This window comes from Ochotona curzoniae, unplaced genomic scaffold, assembly GCF_017591425.1.
Source record: "Ochotona curzoniae isolate NIBS_2020 unplaced genomic scaffold, NIBS_Ocur_1.0 scaffold_4701, whole genome shotgun sequence".
Lineage (NCBI taxonomy): Eukaryota > Metazoa > Chordata > Mammalia > Lagomorpha > Ochotonidae > Ochotona > Ochotona curzoniae.
Window position 1 is genome coordinate 48,666,774 of NW_024467122.1, and position 18,850 is coordinate 48,685,623.

General features: G+C 55.8%; 1 protein-coding gene across 2 annotated transcripts; it reads right to left on the reverse strand.

Annotated features, from left to right (window-relative positions):
* Nucleotides 1–309: 309 nt before the first annotated feature.
* On the reverse strand, nt 310–18,168 carry BMF (Bcl2 modifying factor). 2 transcript variants are annotated; one of them, XM_040968977.1, is made up of 5 exons: nt 18,088–18,168; nt 17,607–17,735; nt 15,270–15,569; nt 13,746–13,906; nt 310–2,309 (listed from the first exon to the last, which is right to left on the reverse strand). In XM_040968977.1, the coding sequence occupies exons 3-5, from the start codon at nt 15,562–15,564 to the stop codon at nt 2,208–2,210; spliced, it is 558 nt and encodes a 185-aa protein (XP_040824911.1). In that variant the 5' UTR covers nt 15,565–15,569; nt 17,607–17,735; nt 18,088–18,168; the 3' UTR covers nt 310–2,207. The 2 variants fall into 2 exon arrangements, with proteins under 2 accessions (XP_040824911.1, XP_040824910.1); XM_040968976.1 differs by lacking the exon at nt 18,088–18,168 and adding an exon at nt 17,933–18,040.
* Between the last annotated feature and the right edge of the window lie 682 nt (nt 18,169–18,850).

Here is an 18,850-nt window from a genome sequence, read left to right on the forward strand (position 1 = left end):
GCTGGCAGAGAGGGAAAGGATCCAGCCAAGATTGCAGGACCAGCCAGGGGGACCCGCTCCCACTCCAGCGGGCTACTAGTTACTTCCAAAGGTTTTTTTTTGTTTGTTTTTTTAGTGGCAGAGTGGGGACCTGGAATGGAAGGTGGTCTGTTTTGCCTGGCTTTGCTCCTGGCTTGCAGAAGACAGCAACAGCATGGATATAGGTGGGCTGGTCAGGTGCTCCCGGCCAGTTTTCCAAAACTGCTGCTTAGGCTCAACAGCAAGGGCCTGACCGGTCTCCCTCCTGTTCAGCTCAGTATAAAATTGACCAGGAGGCATTACAGGTGGCCAGGAGGAACAACTTTGGTTTGTGTGTGTGCCACTCATGTACACACAACCTCCATCCAGGACAGGGGCAACGATGTGGGTCCCACATGCTCTATGACACGGCATGGTGACACACCGGGAAAACTGACTTTCTAACAGCAGTCCACATGCCCACTCACTGGCTTCCATTGCTTTGCAAGCAAGAAGCTGTCTTTCTCACCAGACAAGCCATGTTACACACCCTGAGAATAAAATTCTGACCAAGAAGAGGTAATATCTCCCAAACATCTGGGAGGACAAAGCAAAGGCTTGCACGGCACCGTTGGAGATCCTGGCTGAAGCTGGGGAGTGGGGAGCACCGTGATCACATGCCCCACCCCCCACGGCCCTCCCCACCTCTGTGCTAGTCAGGAAAGGCACGTGGCCCCCCAGCAGGACTTCAGCCTCCTTTGGTTGCTCTGCAGTGGCTCTTGCACAGTGAACTACCCGTCCAACTGTACTTCCAGAAGACGGATGGTTCTTCCACAGTGCTGCAGACCTCCTGCGGCCTGAGCTGGCTCATGTGAGATTCTCCTTCTGTTTTCTTCGAGTAGCCTTGGGTTCTCTGCCAGGGAAGACATCCTTTCTTTGGGCCTGGCTTCTGCTTTAGCACCAATGTTGTCTTTTCTTACATAGGCAGAAGCTACGGTTTCATTTCTAGGTGACTGGTTAGCAGATTCCCTGGGGCCGCTGTCAGATCTCTCCATTAGCGCCACGGCAGGGAAAGAAGGGGAGAAGTTCAGAGGCAGTCAGGCACCTGCTGAGTTCCACAGTGTGCCCTTCCGGAACTGTCTCTCCGCTTTGACGGTTCCACACTGCACTCTAATCATTGTCCATCACTCTGAAAGTGGCTTTTCATCTGACAAAGCCACTGGCCTGGCTTCTTTCTATATCCCACTAGGTGTGAAAAGGGAATGGGGAGAAGGGGGAGGAGGTATGTTGTTTCCAAGGAAACCAAGGGGCCCTAGGTCCTCTCGAGTGAGCTGGCTTTTTGGCAAGATGACCGCCAAACTGGCCAGCCCCACTGCGGGGTGGCCCCTGGGTGCCCGCAGTGCTCATGGCAGGGTAGACTACAGTCTTGGGCTGGGTCTATTGAAAAAGAGCTGACAAAGGCACAAGCTGTTAGCTACAGCATGGTGATTGGTGACTCAGCTCATTCAAGGTGAACACTCATCTGTTCCAAGCAGCCACAGGTGGCTGCGGTCCTGCACCCTGGTACCAATCCTGGAGCCTCTACATGGATTTAGTGGGGATGGGGAGAGAGAGGGGAGAGTCCTCCCGAAGTTGGGTTCCTGATGTGGCACAGTTAAGGGGTCCCTGCAGGAACCCAACCCTCCCTGAGGTCTGCTGGAGGGAACAGGGGGCCAGGCAAGGATCCCTGAGCCCTTGGGGCTGGCACTGACTGAACAGTGGGGGAAATCTATAGTCGGCTGGCCAGCCTAGTAAAGCTGCCCTGCATTGGCTGTCAGGTTGCCCCCCGCCCCTGGCCCAGCCCTGTGACTGTCACAATGACGGCCCCATCCCCAGTGGAGGACTGGCAGGTTAGTTAGGTGGCACTGGGAGCCTGAGCCCAGACTCCCATTTCAACCAAGCACCAGTGGAGAAATTTCCCAGACGTCGCACAGCATCCCAAACAGTGCAACCTGTCCTTCAGCAGTGTTTGATAAAAGCCCCGCTCCTGAGCAAGGCAAGAAGGTCCCACCGGCAGAATGTTGTATGTACACACAGAGAAATGCTAAAACAAAAACAAGACAAGCCATCAAAAGCAACTTCACAAGTCACAGAGTGAGTGTTTGCGACGACGGTCCAGACGGCGTTCTCAAGGTGTTCTCAATGTCCCATGTGCAATGGGTGGGCAGGTCTCACCTCGGACCTGCCCCGTTCCTGTTCTCATCACCGTTCAGTGCCAGGTTGTGCAGGAAGAGGAGGATCTGCCACCACGCGCGGTTTCGGTTCTGCTGGTGCTGCGAAAAAGAAGAAGATGCCCTCAGCTTGGCTGCCAGCCACCTTGGGTCGCTGCTCATCCCAGGCAGGCAAAGCTCAGAGCAGCCCCTCCCAGGGCACCTTAATCCCATCCTCACAGCACTCTGCGGTGATGGAGGGGAGGGAGAAAGAGACTTGGGCAGGAGGAGCTGGAAGAGTTCTCCAAAAACAATTACAGTGTTAACATCACAAAGAAAGAAGCAGGCTCTCTCCGCCCAGTATGCAAGAGGATTAAACTTCTCCCCCTGCTTGCAGGATTTTCCAGAGTTTAGCCAAGTGCTGCTTTTAATCAGATGGACTCCCGGGCCTCTCCAACCTCAGCTGCAAAGAGAAAGTGGCCCTCTTTCTCTCCCCACCCCCAACCACTCCAAAGTAACACAGAGAACAAGGGGGAGAAGGGGGGGAGCTCCATCTGCAAGTGATTTGACACTGTGAAGGTCAAAGGGTTAATCTTCAATTTAAACCACACTGCTGAGGCAGCAAAAATCTGATTTCATCCAGTGCAAACACGGCGTGTGCGTGCACACACACACATACACACACACTCCTGTGCGCCCGCCCTCTCTCCCCTCCCAACATCTCCAGCTCCGTGCTGCCCTTTTCATAGCTGCTCTTGACAGTAAGCCATAAATAATCCCTCTTGGAGGGCTTTCCTACTGACTGAAGCCAATTAAACATTAAGCAAGAACATACTTGAAAACAAAACAAAAACAAAGAATGCACACCATGATCTGGAGGTTGCCCTGGGTCCTGCTGTCAGACTAAAGGCTGGAACTAAAGGGCAGGGGTCAGTGACACACAGAACCATGACCAGGGACCTCTGCCCATCCAGGTACCCTCCCCAGGGGCCAGTTGAGGCCCCAAGGGGACTGGAGGCTGCTGGAAGAGGCAATCTTTGTTCTTTGTCCTCTGGGTTCTGGCCTCCCTCACCACTGGGTTCTCAAGGAACAGGGGGAGTAAACCCAGGCAGAGCAGCAAAAAGCAAGTGGCTGGGTGGGTTAGGGATTCCCTCGGGGTGGGGGTGCACGCCAGATACAGTCCTCTTCTCTGCTGGCTTTTACCACAACACCAGCCTCAATGGGCAAGGCCTCAAGATCACAGTCAGCTGTGGCCTCCCTGACCTCAACCCAGGAGAACCATGTAAGTTGTTGGTTTGTTCTTCACCCTATGCTGGGCCAAAGGGAAGAGAGGCATCCACTAGGCCATGCCTAGGGCCTGGACCACACAGGTGAACCCCGAATCCTTCCCCTGCCCCACAGCCCGGCCACCGCTGCCAGCCCCCAAAAGGCAATGGTGCTCTCCTTCCTCCTGCACAAGAGACTGGAAAACAACCCAGCTACTTGGGGGAGGAAGGGAAGGGAAGTCGGGTGTGGCACAGCAGCCCAGGGCAGCTGGCTGAGGGCACTGATGGCTTCCTCGTGTTTTGTAAACAAAGATGAGTAAAAAGAGGAAACACACGAGCAGCTTAACAAAAGCTGATAGAGTAAAGTCATGGGGAAATGGACTCAGCTGTGAGTCCCAGGCCTCCACCAGCAGCTGGCACAGCCCATCCTCTTCCTTCTGCCCAACCCCCAAACCCCCAGCTGTTGCCTGAGGCAGGTGCAAAGGTTACGGGTGGAAGAGTCAGAGAATCCAGGAAAAAACTCAATCCATGGAGAGGACAGTCTACTGGAATTCCCGGCCTCCTCAGGTGCCTATGAGCAACTACAGCCCTCACGCAGCAGCCATGTGAGGGTTGCACTCGACAGCTCAGCTTCTCACGCTGTGGCCTGCAGCCCGGCAAGCATGGGTACCACAGTAAGCTTCTGGGAAATGCAGCTGAAAAGCAATGTGTGTTTGCCTGAGTGTCCCTGGCGACCATGAGGCCGTCACAGGACAGGCAAGAGCACATGCACGCTACACGTCTTTGGTACCCTCAACAGCCCCATGAGGTAGTGCCATGCCAGTCACAGGCACAGGGATGGAGGAGGGTTGGGTCATTTAACTCGGAGCTAACTAGCAAGTGGCACGAACTAGACTGATTCCTGATGCTTTTGTCCTAGACCAAAGTCCCTAACCATTACCAATAGATTCCACTTATCTTTATTTTCTTTAAAGATTTCTGTATATATTTATTTAAAAGGCAAAGAGACAGATCTTTCAGCCAATGATTCAGTCTGCCTCCATGGCTAGGGCTGGGTCAATCAAAAGCAAGGAAGACCCTGGAGCTCCATCTATGCTTCCTACATGGGAACAGGAGCCCAAGGAGTTCAGACATCACCATCCACCTCTTAGGCACATTAGCAGGAAGCTGTATCAGAAGCAGAGGCAAGTCTGGATCCCATCATCCTGATGTGGGTTGCAAGTGGCCCAAGCACAAGCTTAGCTGGCCTTACACTCCAGTTCCTGCCCTATCTACCTTTCCTTATTCTGCATGCCCCTCACCAAACCATCTCAATGGCCAAGGATAACAGAATTTGATTCTGATCTGGAGTCTGGCTCAATCCCATCTCTCTCATTCTCCCTATTCCCCCAAAATTCCACTAATGGAAGCCAACTGTGCAGCCTCCTGAGGTGTCTGGAGTGAAGCTAGGTGGGACTTTTACCTGTAATACTTAGGAGGGGTGTTAGGAGAACCTAAAGTAGCTGCAAGCCGAAGTGTGATGTTAGCCAGGCAGACGGGGACCTGCTGGGCCTCACAAGCAGTGCCTGGGGAGTGTCCGGCTCCATGCCTCTACTTAAGGCAGCCCTCAGGGCTCAGTCTTGGCATGGAAAGCCCAGTGGGTGGTGGATGGATTCCCTGCAGCAGGAGCCAGAGGCCCTGACAGTGGGCTGGGATATGTGTGTGAGTCCTCACTTGACTCCTAAGGAAAATGCAGGTGTGGTATTAGGTCTGTGGTTTCCAGTTAGCCTGTCACAAAACCAGCTGGGGTAGGGGTGGGAGCCGTGGTAAACACAGTCCTTCCCTTCACCCAGGCTCCACCCACACCAGCTGAGTCAGGATCTCCAGGAAGGGGGCCCAAGAATCTGCATTTTGAACAAGCTCCCTGGATGACACTTTTCAACTCGGAAGTGATATGTGTTGGGAATTTTAACTGGAAGGGCAGTACATGTTAATGGTAGAAAAATGGGAAGATGCAAGAAGTTACAGAGAAGAGAAATCCTGCATGACCCTACAGCCTGGAAAAAAACACCCCATGACCCGTTCTCTGCTTCAGACTCTTCCTACCACAGTGATGCCTGTGGCCAGCAGCAAGACAGGCCATTCTGCAGTAGCTGAGCCACAGGCTGGGTTTTTAGAAACCACTGAGGTGCTTTCTGTGACTCCTTCAGGACTGTAACTCAGAGAACCTGAATCACAAAAGGCCTGGAGCCAGCAGGAACAGGGCTGGCCCCCCACCTGCAGCCCAGGAGCCAACTCTGAGCACCAGCAGGTGCCACTGGGCAGCCTCCTTACCAATTGCCTCATCCCCAGAGCACCAAAGGCTGCTCTGATTATACAAGGAACAGCAGTAAAGAAAATACTTGCTAAAAGTTAAACCACAAGGGTCTGAATAGAAAGGAAAAGCAACACAATGTGAAGAGAGGTCAGAGAGACATCAAGGAGGAAGGAAATGGACCTTTGTGGTCCAGGTGAAGCACACAGATGCTAAAACATCAGCCAGTATATGGAGGACAGAAGGTAGGCAGTCAGGAAAGAATGCTCATGGCCCTGCCTCCTGGGCACTTGGCCTGGCACCCAGGGCATCCTCTGACTTCAGCCAGGGCAAACCCGTAAAGGGAGGTCCAACCCTCCAAGTGCCACTCACCATGGGGGTTTCCAGAGTGCAGGGCCATGGTGCCCCAGGGGTGGCAGATATTGGGCCCCTGGGAAGGGACAGTGTTCCCTAGAGCAGCCCTAGAAGGCAGGCCTGAGGTAAAGAGCAGAGGTGAGAAACCCCAATCCAGTGGACAATGGCACTGAACAGATGAGGGAGGGAGACCTCAGGGGCAGCCTTGCTTTGCCTCTCTTGTTTGCGTGTATGGTGGGTAGAGATGACCAGTTGACAAGTGCTCAAATCCTCCCCCACCTCCCCAAGTTCAAGGCACCCTGGCTGAATGCATTACCACACAGACAGTACACAGTAGGTACTCAATAGATGTACTATGAACTGAAGACAGACAGCCAGTCCTGCGAGATACCTCATTAGAGTCTGAGGCCAGAATGACTGCTGTCTGGCTGGGGGTGGGATTTTCTGTCTGGGACAGGCCCTGCTAGTAAAAGGCTTTAAAAATCAGATTAAAAACAGAGAGAGAGAGCTAGCCATGGTGTGTGGCAAGGCTGCGGAACACAGATCAAGCAGGGCTTTGTCCCTGCTGGCCTCTGCACTGAGCACAAAGCATGCTACTGCCCTCCTGGCTGAAAGTCTGCTTGTCTGCCTGTTCAGATCTAAGTTACACCCTCTGGAGGCCTCGTGGGTCACCAGCACTCCAGCTGCTCCAGCCAGAGCTAACGGGACCCCAAAGAGGCCCAGGAAGAAGCAAAGCCAGCAGCGCACGGCTCTAGAAGAACTAACACACTTAGCAGAGGGCGCACGCTCAGCTCTCAGACTGAGTGGGCGTTCCTGCTGTGTCACGGGAGCCTCTCACAGCTGTGGGACAGAGCGGGTAGGGCCTTTCAAGTCCATCTTACACAAGGGAAAGCAAAGTTCTGACAAGTCATCCCAAGCAAGTTTGTTGGGAGGGAGGTGACAGGAAGCCATGACTTTTGACTTCAAAGTGATGCTCTTTCACTGTAGTATAGGGTGGGTGTTTGGCATAAACATGAAGATGTCACGCAGGGCGACTGAATCCCATTCTGGAGTACTGCGTTCGAGTCCCAACTCCACTCCCAATCTCAGCTTCCTGCTGATATGCATCTGGGGAAGCCCTAGGTGAGGACAGTTCAAGTAGTTGTGTCCCCACCACCCACGTGGAAGATCCAGATTAATGTCCAAGATCCAGGCTGCCGCAGGCCTCTGGGGGGTGAACCAGCAGATGGGAGCTCTCCTTATGTCTCTGCTTTTCAAATAAAATAGATAACTTTGAAAATAGTATAGTGTGTTCACCCACATTATGAAAGGAGCATTATCTTTTCAAAGTCAATCACCACTGCCTTCCCCACTGCTATATTTAAACACATTGTTTCCAGATCATTAACTATTTAGTAAGGATGCTGTGGACCAGAAAGAAATAAACCTTTTGAAGGTGGCGCTAACTGAGGATCAAACAGAAATAAAGCTAAAACTAGTCTGAAACTGTACTTCAGACCATGTCCGTCCTCAAATCTCACTCAATTTCTTGACACAGCAGAACTGTGCTTGTTCTTCTACAGGGTAACACACACACATCAAGCAAAGATTTCCCACTATGCCCTTTCGCAGGCCGTCCTCTAAACCTCCCAAGTCAAGGCTGAAGGGAAGAGCTTTGCCACTGAGCCCAGAAACACTGAGATAAGGGGGACGTTAGGAAAATTCCACTACAAGAAGTGAGGGGGGAGTGTTTTTGTCCCAACTCTTCTGAAGCATCCAACCGAGCTAAGCGTTAGAAGGGATACAAAGGTGATTGGGATATAAATCTCGTGCTCAATTATTTTATAACCTATGCAGAGAGGAGAGCAAGAACACAGACCTAAGTTTTAAATGAAGCAGAACGGCTGGGGCAATAAATGAGAGCACTATTGTGCTCCGGCTTTCTGGAATGTGCTCGCCTGAGAAGCAGGTATGGGGTGGAGGGAAGACCGCAGTTCCACAGCCGATAAAATCTGTCGAGTTCCCGGTGGGACCACCTGCAGCGCAGCTAGGCCTGCTACCTCACTTCTTGGCGCCTCAGAGTCCTGTCAAGTGAGGACAGCAGGGTCTAGACTTCGAGTTTGTTGCTGGTGATGACATGAGAAAAGCATTTACCTAAAACCTGGGGCCGGACAAGGGGTGAAGGGGGTGTAGAGGTTGGGAGGGTTGGGCATGGGAGGTGGAGGAATACCGCCATACCCTGGGATACCTCCTCACCTCCCACCACAGCTTCTTGCCGGGCAGTTTCTGACCTTCAAGGCTTGCCCTAGAAACCCTTTAGTGCTGAGCCAAAGATTCTGAAATTTGGGGGACAGCCCCTCAGGGCCAGGGTACCTCCTGCCCTGGACTAGTAGCAACACAGCAAAATGGAAAAGGGGAAATGTTGCTCATTCCAAGGCCTTCCTCGGCCTGGCTCACAGTGCCCACAGTATGTTGGAGCTGCTGTGGCAATAGCCATTGCTTCTCCAGGGAAGGAAGGGCAGCCCAACGCCAGCTGCTTCTCAGTGGCCTGTGCCACCCATGCCCCAAGTCCTGCATTGGCCCTCTAGAGCTTGCAGAGAGAAATCACCAATTTCCTTATCTGACCTCCCTCCATTAGTCCCTCCTGTCCTATTCCTCCACAGTCCCACACCCCCAGCTAGGGACCAAGCTGTTTCTTGCATCCTGAGTTTCTTGTATCCTGAGTAACTTCATAGCAGCTTGGGAGCAAATAAAGAATTGAATGGACCCTGGCAGGAGGGAAGGACAGGTCTGCTGCGGGTCTGTGCTGCCATGCTGGAGTCTCTGATGCCTCCCACAGGGGTCTTGGCTGCTGGCCATTTTTGTTCCAACCGGAAGTATACTGCACAGGATGAGGTAAACTGGGCAGGGGCAGCCCCTGCTGGCTGCCAAGCCTGGGTCAAGAGGCAAACCAGACATCTTTCTTTCTGCCCCACCCCCGAAGAACAAAAGTTGACTCCTATGGCTGTCCAGACCCGCAGGGCCCTTGTCCTGGAGGAGAGGGCGGTCAGGTGCAAGTGTGTGGGGAACTCAGCTTCTAGTCTGCCGCGGGGATGACTCAGAGGCTAAATATAGCGAGCGACATAAACAGAGCCAGCCACAGAGCAAACACAGGGCGCTGGAGCCCAGGCCCTGGCTCTCACGCACACCAGCTCCCCGCAGCCCCTCCCCCGGCTCCCCTGCTCCTCGTCAGCAAGTCCTGGGTGGACCTTCCTCTCCCGGGGACCCCTATTGCTAGGACAAATCTTGCCCAGGGGCCCTGCCCAGGGCTTCCCATGGGTCTGGGCTCCAGAAAACCACTTGCCCACAAGGAGAGCCTCCCCAAAGGTCAGGAAGCAGGCACGGGGGTCCCAGGCCAAAGGTCCAGGCTGCCAGCAGAGGAGCTGCTAATTGATATACCAGGCAAACACCAGTTTGGGGAGGACTTCTAGAAGCATTCTCTAGGTGCTACAAAGCTGGGTCCAAGAGAAAACCTCAATCAGCTTTCCACACACAGCCTACAGAGACCAACTGCCCACATCTCAGCTACAGCACAAACCACCAGCACCTTTCCCATGAACTGTGTAACACCAACAGTTTTCAAATGGATGGAAGATCTTCCTCCCGTCTTTCCTCCTCTCTGTATAAAATAAATCTTCAAAAATGAAGTTCATTCTGAAAATTCCTGGAAATGTGGACTCTGGAAAAAACATACGTGGGTTTCAAATTTTTTTGCTTGAAAGCAAACTTTTCTTTAAAAGTTGTATTTTCAAAGACAGTAACAGATCTTCCACCTGTACAGCCACCTGCCAGATGCCTGCAACTGAAGCCAGGAACACCAAGTTCAATCCAGGTATCCCACATTGGGGACAAGGGACCCAAATACCTAAGCCATCATCGGCTGCCTCCCAAGGTGCACATCAACAGGAAGCTGAACAGGAAACCGAGCAGGGATTTGAATCCAGGTACTTTGATATGGGATGTAGGCACATGAAACAACATCCTAACCACTGTGCCACAACACTCAAAACTTGTCTGTTACTCTCCCTTTTCTTTCCCCCACAAACTTCTTTGAGTCACTTTGGTTAGAAACTGTGACTTGGAGAGGTGAAGTTCATTTGTTCATGACACAGAACTTACTAGTGGCAAACCAGGGGTTTTTAACCCAGATCCACCTCCAGACCCAGGATCCTTCCTATGACATTACAACGAAGGATGGCTGCAACGTGGTGGCTGAGTTTTCTCAGATTTCATTTTCCAAAAAGCCTAATCACTATTCAGGGAATTTCCAAATCTTTTTTTCTGAATGGAGTCACTGCTGGACCAAATAAAAAAGCTATTTCCAACATGAAGAATTCCAACACATGCGTAACTGTACTCACTCCATGGTCTCTAGTAGCTGCTCTTTTGATGATTCTTGGCTCCTCTAGGCTTCCTAGAAAGAACTTCCCAAATACTGGGACAGGAGGCTTTCCCAAGGGGGAGGGGACACAGTCCTGGTCCCTCCTTAGGCACAACAAACAGAAAGAGTCTCAGACAGTGTGACCCAGGGCAGCCACTACCACAGCTAAGAAGCGAATCTACACCCCTATATACTGGGCAGAAGCCAGGTGGACACAAAGACCCCACCCTCACTGAACCCAAGTCTAAGGAAACCATGGGGTCAGCGCGCTGCTGGGACTCCCTGCGGCGGCCATGTCAGCTCCTGGGAAGCTTCTACTTCGGATCCCATCAGAGGAAGGTAGGCCAAGTGGCAAGGCCTGGAAAGGCTACTACCCCCTCTACCTGTCCCCAACTCTTTGGTTGCTTTGATGACTCAAAGACTAGCCATTAGCATTATTCGGACTCAGCTCACCTGCCATCCATGTCATGCCTGTGGGTCTCAAGAATCTGTCCTGAGTAGATCACCTGAGTAACCAGGCTAGCTCTGTACCTTGCAAGGTTCCTAGGGAGATATGCAAAGAGGATGGCTTTGCACATACACTAACAGCAAGGGGAGTGGGAACCCATTGCCCCTGGGGTCATGTTGATGCCCTCCTACCATCTTCCCTGTCCTCATGTTCTGTTCCCTATGTTTGTGTTATATTTTGGGGGGATCCAGTGGGGAACTCCCCCTCTCTAGTGGACTGTGGGCCGAGGACCACTGCCTGGCCACAGGACACCTTCACCACCTCCTGTCTCTTGGGTGGCCTTTCTCAATTCTCTAAGTGTAGTCCCCAGTGACTGTGGCTCTTTCAGGAGAAGTGGGTAAGGTCACAGTGCACAACTGAACAGCCTGAATGCCAAGTTCTCAGGACAGGGTGGGGTGCTCTGCCTGACAGGTGGACAGGGAAGTGGACATGAATCCCCAAGAGCAGGTGTGGGGGGGATAACTAGGATAATAACACACAGGAGGGGTGTCTGTTGCATGTCTCACCGCCTCCCATTGCCTCCCCTGGGAAGATTCTGCAGGTGATAGCCTGGACACACAGAACAGGAAGAAGGAGTTCAAGCAACTTCCCGTTCCTGAGGGACAGTCAACAGGTGGCACAAATGCTCCTGGAGCACGGCCCTCTGACTCCGAGCTTCAACCTCAAGGCTTACCCCAGCGGTGCTGGAAGGAACAGGACAGGGAAATAGATAGGAATGCAGGGATGACAACAGCTATTTCTAGACGTGAACAATCAGACCACGGTCGATGGTAGGATCAAGTTAAGAAAACAACTCATGGCTTAGCAACCAGCCACTACAGGCCCCAGGAATGCTGATAGCTCCCTCTGCCTGTGGCTGGTACTCTGGTTTACTCTGCAAGACGAGCTCCTGGTAAAGGTCTGTGAGCAGGAGTGGTGGGCAGGAATGGATTAGAGACAAGCGCTTCTTCCAGGAAGAAGTCTCCAGGGATTAGGGCCAAAGCCCAGTTCTTGGTCACAGCAACTTTGGGAGACCCAGCTCTGTAGGCTAGGGAGGCCTTGCTGGCCAGCCTTCTGCTATTGCCAGTAGGGTGGGGGTTCCAAGAACATAGGTGATGTGCCAGATAGAGCTGGGGCTGCTCTGGCTGAGAGGAACTGACGCCCTCAAGGAGGCAACCCTAATCCGGGAGAAATCACACCAACCAGACTGTGGCACATGGGACTCCCTGTCCCTCGTGGGACTGACAGCCTCCCCCCGGACCTTGTGCCAGTCCACACCAGGACGCCAGGCTGCAACAGTGCAAGCAAGGCCTCCCACCTGCTCCCAAGCCCCTAGGGGCTCACCGACCCTGGTAGGGGGCTACACCAGGAAACAGCTGTGGCGGGAGGGAAAGCAGAGGAGAGGCACTGGGCAAAGCTGCCGTGTAGACAGTCCTGCAGCCAGGCCCAGGAGACCCACAGCTGCTGTGTACCTCCCATTCTGCCCAGTGCCAGCACTGCGAGCTGTGAGCTGGGCTCAGGCCTGAACAACCAGGGCAGGGGGGAGTGAATGGGCAGGAAAGAGGCCAAGAGTCTAAAACCAAGAATCAGAGCGAGTCCACACACAAGGACCGAAGGGGAAACCCTAAGCCAAGTTTCCATAAAACAATCAAAGCAGGGAAGAGGACTGGAGCATGAGCCAGAGGAGGCGGCAGGGCTGCCTTAATAAAAGTGTGGGGCCACCCTCCCTTCCTCAAATCCCCAAAGCACCAAGGCAGCCTGCCCGGTACAGTTAGGGCCCCCTTTCGGGCTCAGTGGATCCAAGGCCAATGCCCTGGCTGGTGCTTTGGCTCCTAAATCAAACTTTCTACTGCCAAGAACTCTCCCGCACTGACCTGAAGTTCCCCATCTAACTTTATGCTCTGTCCAGCCGGGTGAGTTGTGTATTCTCTAGATTTCCAGACACACACACACCGCCAGCAATGTCTCAGCAGCGGTGGTACCAACACGGATTCAGCCCTAGGCTTTGTTGCCAGCTTGGGCGGCAGCAGTTCAAACAGCCAATCGAGAAAGGAAGTGTTAAGCGCCTGGGGGCTGGACCCAGACAGTGGCTGCACCGGCGGCGGCGGCAGCAGCGCAGGGCAGCCACCAGGCCGTGGCACCGAGGGCTCCTCCAGCACGAGTCTGCCAGTCGCCGCCTTTGTTGACGGACTTTGCCACATGCTCGGCTGACACGCGATGCTCCGCCCTGGCGGGGCTGGTGCCAGGCTGCCGGCCAAGCACCCGGCGGCGGCGGCAGCGCTGGGCCGGCCGCCTGGTCGGGGAGAGCCTCCGAGGCGCGCGCTCTCCAGAGGCCCCGGGATCCCAGACAGACAGCGAGGAGCGGCCTCCCCAGCTGGGAAGTATCGGATTTCAACCGGTTCTGCCACCTTCCCCCACTCAGGCCCCAGCCAGCCAGCGGCAGTCTAACTCGGTCCCCAGGGACCCCCAACCGGCAACCCTCCCCCCTCCCCCGCCCCGTGAAAGCCATCCCCTTCCTAGCCAAGGGTGGGGTGCAGCTCGATCTCAGAGCCTGTGAATGGGCTGACCAGCAACTCCAGAGGCCAGAGGTGAGCGCCTCCGTGCCCATCCTGTCCCAGCAGATGACTGACAGCCAAGACTGGAACTCTGCCACCATGCCCTTGAGGCCCAGCTGAGCCAGGGCTGTTGACCAGAGGTCAGAGGCCAGTCCCCGGCTTCCCCAGCAGCCTCGACGGCTGCGTCCCCCAAGCCCTGTGCCTACTTGCTGCAAATGAAGCCGGTGGAACTGGTCAGCAATGCACTGGAGCTTCCGGGCGATCTGGATCTCTGCTCGGTGTTGCCACTGGCCTTCAGGGGGCTGCTCTCCGAGCGGGAAGCCTGCAGCGACACCGACAGGAAGAGGGAGCCGGTAGCCAGCACTGCCTGCAAAGAAAAAGGACCCAGCTCTGAGCGCTTGGCGCTGCCCCGCCCTCCAAGCCTGCCTGGGGGGTAGAGGGGGGAAGGGAGAGGAGCCGGCCTGCTTCCTCAGGCTGCTCTTGCCAAGCTCGGAAAGCCTGCCCAAGCGTGTAAAAGCTTACAGTGGGGGACAGCAGGGACTGGTCCCAGCCCTCCCTTGGGCTCCCATTCACCGCCAGTGCCACGCAAAGGGCAGGGTGTAAGTGTCGGTGCCAACCTTCTGTCCTTATCAAGCTACACTTGACCACGTAGTAGCAGGTGGAAGCCCTCCAGGGTTCTCAAAGCCCAGAACAGAGCCAGGGAACACTGCAAAGTGTCCCTTTTTGGATGCAGTGGAGCAGGGTTGATTTGGCTCCTGGTACTCGGAGGGGGCCGGGGGAGGCAAGCGGCACCAAAATGAGAGAGAGGAAATCCTGAGACCCGCTGAAGAAACAAGTTCCTCTCTGGAGACAGCGCCAGCGGGCGGGGAGAGCGCTAACCCGGAGCTGCAGGCTTACCGCAGGCAGGCATCGAAGCCACCCGCCGCCAGGGGCGCCAACCCGCCGGCGACACGCCGCTTCTGAGTCCCGCCAAAACCGCTTGGCAAGAATTGCCTGAAGGGTCAGTTCCCTCTGGGAAGAGCTGCGGCGTCTCTTCAGCCTGCCCCCGCCAGACACTGCGAGATAACCTCCTAACCTCCGCCCTCCTCGCGCTAAGCACCGGCTGCGCTTTTGCCAGAGGAGGGCATGTTTCTCCCTGAAACAAATGTCAAAGCTCACAGATGAAGGAAGGGGTCTTGTCCGGCTGGGTCTGGGACACAGCCCCTCTGCTGGCATCAAGCCCAGACAAGCCCAACCTCTCTCTCCAGTTCCCCTTCCAGGCACAGAAAGTCCCAAGTGACAACTAGGGAGAGGGGGACGCTTTCTGCCTTCAGGAATCTTCCCTCCTGGACCCGCCTGGGTTTTCCCCCTCGGTGTCAACAGCGAGTCACAGATCCCGCAAACATTCTTGGGAACAAACAGGGGCCACCTTGCAGATAGCAAATCCTTACCAGGACAAGGCAGGCTGATGTGAAGGGGGAGGGGCAGCATAGGATGCCAAAGGGGACAGACACCTGGACCCCAGAAGCCTTCCAGAAAAGGCCATAAAAGGGTAAGGCCATGGGTCTAGGTGAGGAGAAACTAGAGGCTGGCAGCGGTTTTAGCATCCAGTACTCAGCAGCCCCCTGCTGCTGCTGCTGCAGCTGCTGCTGGGTTAGGGAAGGAAATAGTGAAGGGCAGGTTTGGGGAGGGAAAGTCCCCTCTTTTCCCCCAACCTGCCTGGGAGGAGTCCTGAGGCTAAGCTCACTTACCATAAAAGAGGCGCTGGGGTTCCTCTGTCACCCCACAAGGCAGCATGACACCTTGGCTCGGGGAGGCGGGGCTCAGGGTCTGGGTGGCCTTGTCTTCTTGGCTGGTGGGTCGTAGCCCAGGGCCACAGCAGTGGGTGAGAGGGAAGAGGTGCAGCCGCCCCAGGGGGCAGTCCAGCTGGCTCTGGGCAAGCAGGTCGGCGGCAGAGAGCAAGCCTTGGGGCTGAGTCCCCGGCTCCCCATCCTCCAGCTGGAACACATCATCTTCCAGCTCCTCCACACACTGAGAGGGATCCATCTCCCCTGTGAGGGTGACACAGGCATCTGGGTGGCTGTCCCCAGCCCAGCCACATCTGTAAGGATCCCTCTCACCAACCACCCCCGCCCCCCGCCTCTTTCTTTCTTTGCTTTGAGTGCGTGGAGCTTGGTGCTGGCGTCATACTATTCCTGCTGGGAAACACACAGGCTGGAGGAACACCCACCACCAAAATGTGCCCTTGCATCTCCCAACCCCTCACATCTTTCCCCTGCCACTTCTGACTCCTGAGGTTTTAGCGGGACTGGGGGGGGGGGGGGAAGGTGTGAGCAGTTGCAAGGGGGTGGCACCAGCTCTGGAAGCAGGCAGGCACCTGGGAAAAATCTCTACAAAATGAGCCTCCGAACAGAACTGTGGGTGGGCCTGGCCATACACATGATGTCCCAACAGACACTCTGTCCCTCAAGAGGCAATCTCCAGATTCTTCTCTTGTTCTGAGCAAAGCTCCAGGCTCAGCAGCAAAAACAAAAGCCAGCCTTCCCCCGGCAGCCAGGTTCCCTCCAAACCAGCTAAGCCCCGCCCCACTGCCCATCTCCGCTAGTCCCCACCCCCTACTTGCACAACACAACAAACAGGCTCTGTGCAGTGTGGTAAGAGAGTGTCCCGGGAGAAGGGATAAGGACCCAGGTTAGTCATTGCAGCGCCCCCTCCACTCCCACCCCAGCTCTCCTCCTGTAGAAAGGAGCTATCTGCTCGGCACAGGTTACCCGGCCAGGCAGGGCCAGCACCGGCCCAGCATCAGCCTCTCCCGGCTCAGTCCACTCACTAGTCTCCAGGACTTTAAACTCTCAGCCCCACAGCCTGCCATTCCTGCCAGCGCTGAACCTGAGAACGGACGTGCCTCACAGAAGGAAGTGAAATTCAGCCCCCTGGCTGTGACCTCACTTGCAGCCTGTACAGCTCAGGCTGTTGACGTCTCAGAGTGATAAAGAAGTTCCTCTTGCTCCACCTGATGGCACTAGCCTGTCTTAGCCTGGAGGCCACTCAGCATCTCAAGCCTCCGACCCAGTCCCACTTTAAACACACACTGCAAACCCCTAGAGTCTCTGGGACAGCCAGAAGCAGCCAGCAGGATGGCTAAGGAAACAGAAAGATTAGGTTCCTTTTCTGGGACTCTATTCGAGACCCCACACCCTTCTATCCGTACCCCCCATCCCCTCCTCCCACCAGCTCTGTGAAGAACAAACCAAATGGGTCTGTGGATTGGGGCAGGACTTCAATCAGAAACCCCGCCTCTCCCAGGTCTCTCTGGGTGATCGCTACAGCCCTCCCACCACCCCATGCAGCGCCTGAGCTACTCTGGCCTCTTCCCTGGAGCGTGAGTGGGGAGATGATTGCTGGGGTGGCAAAGATTTGTGGTATTCTTTGGGCAGGGTGGGGGTTGGGGTACATCCAGCTTATCAGCCATGATGTGGGAGGGACGTGGGGGTGTGAGAGGACCCAGAACTGTCACCTGGCAGGCGCTCCTCCTCCTGCCCAGCAGCCTCCTCTGGGAAGGCTGGCAATCACAAGCAGGAGTTATTGTCTCGGTTTTTCTTTTGAAGCCTAGAGCCTTCCCCTCCCTTCCCCCTCCCAGCAAAGCCCCAAAGTTCAACTTTGGCCTGGCCAGGACAGTGGGGGTGGTGTCTGCAGCCACAGGGTGTCGCTCCGCAGCCCCCACTCTCACCCCAGGGGTCCCCTCCCATTCTTCCCGGGAACTGCAGGTGGCTCTCGGGTCTGTGAGTGGGAGAGCTGGTGGACGAGGTCAAATGTGAACCGCCACAGGGCGGTTCACTCTCTCTCCAGCCCCTGGGAGGAAGGCGCTTCCCCAACAACTCTGCCAGAGAGACGCTTAATTTCCAGCAACAGGAGCTCAGGACGGCCGTGGCCATCCCTGCCCCTAAGGGCTGGAGCAGAGATGCTGAACTTAAGCTCCTCCCCCTTCGGAGAAGGCAGCAGCCAGATACTCAGAGTGGTTAAAACCTCAGAACGCGCGCGCGCGCATACACACCACACACACACACACACTCGATCACGCCCCAGACCTGAGTGACTCCAGGAGAGGGTCTCCGTCTCCGAGTCGTGATGCCAGGGCTCCGCGCCAGGGTCCAGCGTGACGAGCGCTCAGGGGGCTTGGCGCCCAGACTCGGTGGAGAAGTGAGGAAACAGCTCAGCTGTTAAGGAGAGGAGCCTTCAGACTGGAGGTGACACGTCCCTCCCGACTCCCCAGCCCTACCCCCCCATCGGACCCCGAGGCCGGGCTGTTCTCGGGTCCCTGCAGCGCAGCCCCTGGCCCCGCTGCCCACCTGGACTCAGGCCTTCGAGTCCCACATGCTGCTACTCCCAAGTTGCCTCACAGAGCAGTACACACCGACGTGGGTTCCTGCACGCCAACTCTTCTTGGTCGCCCGGACACCCGCAGCCGAAACCCCTCCCGGACCCCCACGCGCAGCGCGATTCGGCTCCCCCACTTCCCGAGGAGGCGCGATCCAACTCCGCCCGGCCCCCGGCTGCCCGGGCGCTCACCGGGCTGAGGGGCGGGCGGCGCTGGCAGGGGCGGCGGCGGCGGCGGGCGCGGGAGGAGGCCACTCCGCACCGTGCGGTATTGTTTCCAAAATACGCCCGCTCAGGGCATCCCGCAAACAGCTGATGAGGCCCCGCCTCCGGGCGCGTCACGCCGACGGCTGGCCAATGGGGAGTGGAGCCCCGAGACCCGGGCTGGGAGGCTGCCAGGGACAGTCACGAATGTACGCACCCTCCCTTGGAAACATTGCAAGGGGCCGAGCAAAACTCAGACCTCCGCCAGAGGCGCAGTCGGGGCGCCCGGCGCTCAACTGGGATTCAACTCCTAAGGCAGGTTCCGGAAGCGCCCGACAGTCCCCGAGGCCTCTCGGTTCGCCAAGAGGGAGGGGGCGCCAAAGTGACTTTTGTCTACTTCTGTCGGGACGGGTCGAGAAGGAGGAGGAGGAGGGGAGGCGCTGGACGGGAGATTTTACAAGTGACTGACTTTGTCCAGCCGGTGCAAGGTGCGGGTCCCAGTGAATCACAGCCCTGATGGCAGACAGCGCTCCCCTCGTCTGCGGGGACGGGCGGAAAACGACGCCAGCCCCAAAGCAGGAGGACACGTGTTTCTGGCACTGTGACTGAGTGACATCCCGCTCGAACACATCCAGAACACATCCACGGGGGCTCTCGTATCCTCTTTCCCGGAGCTGCACAGCGGCAAAAGGAAACACCTGATTGCAAGAGGAGAAATGGAAAATGCCGCGGCCGCTGCGGAGCAGCTCGT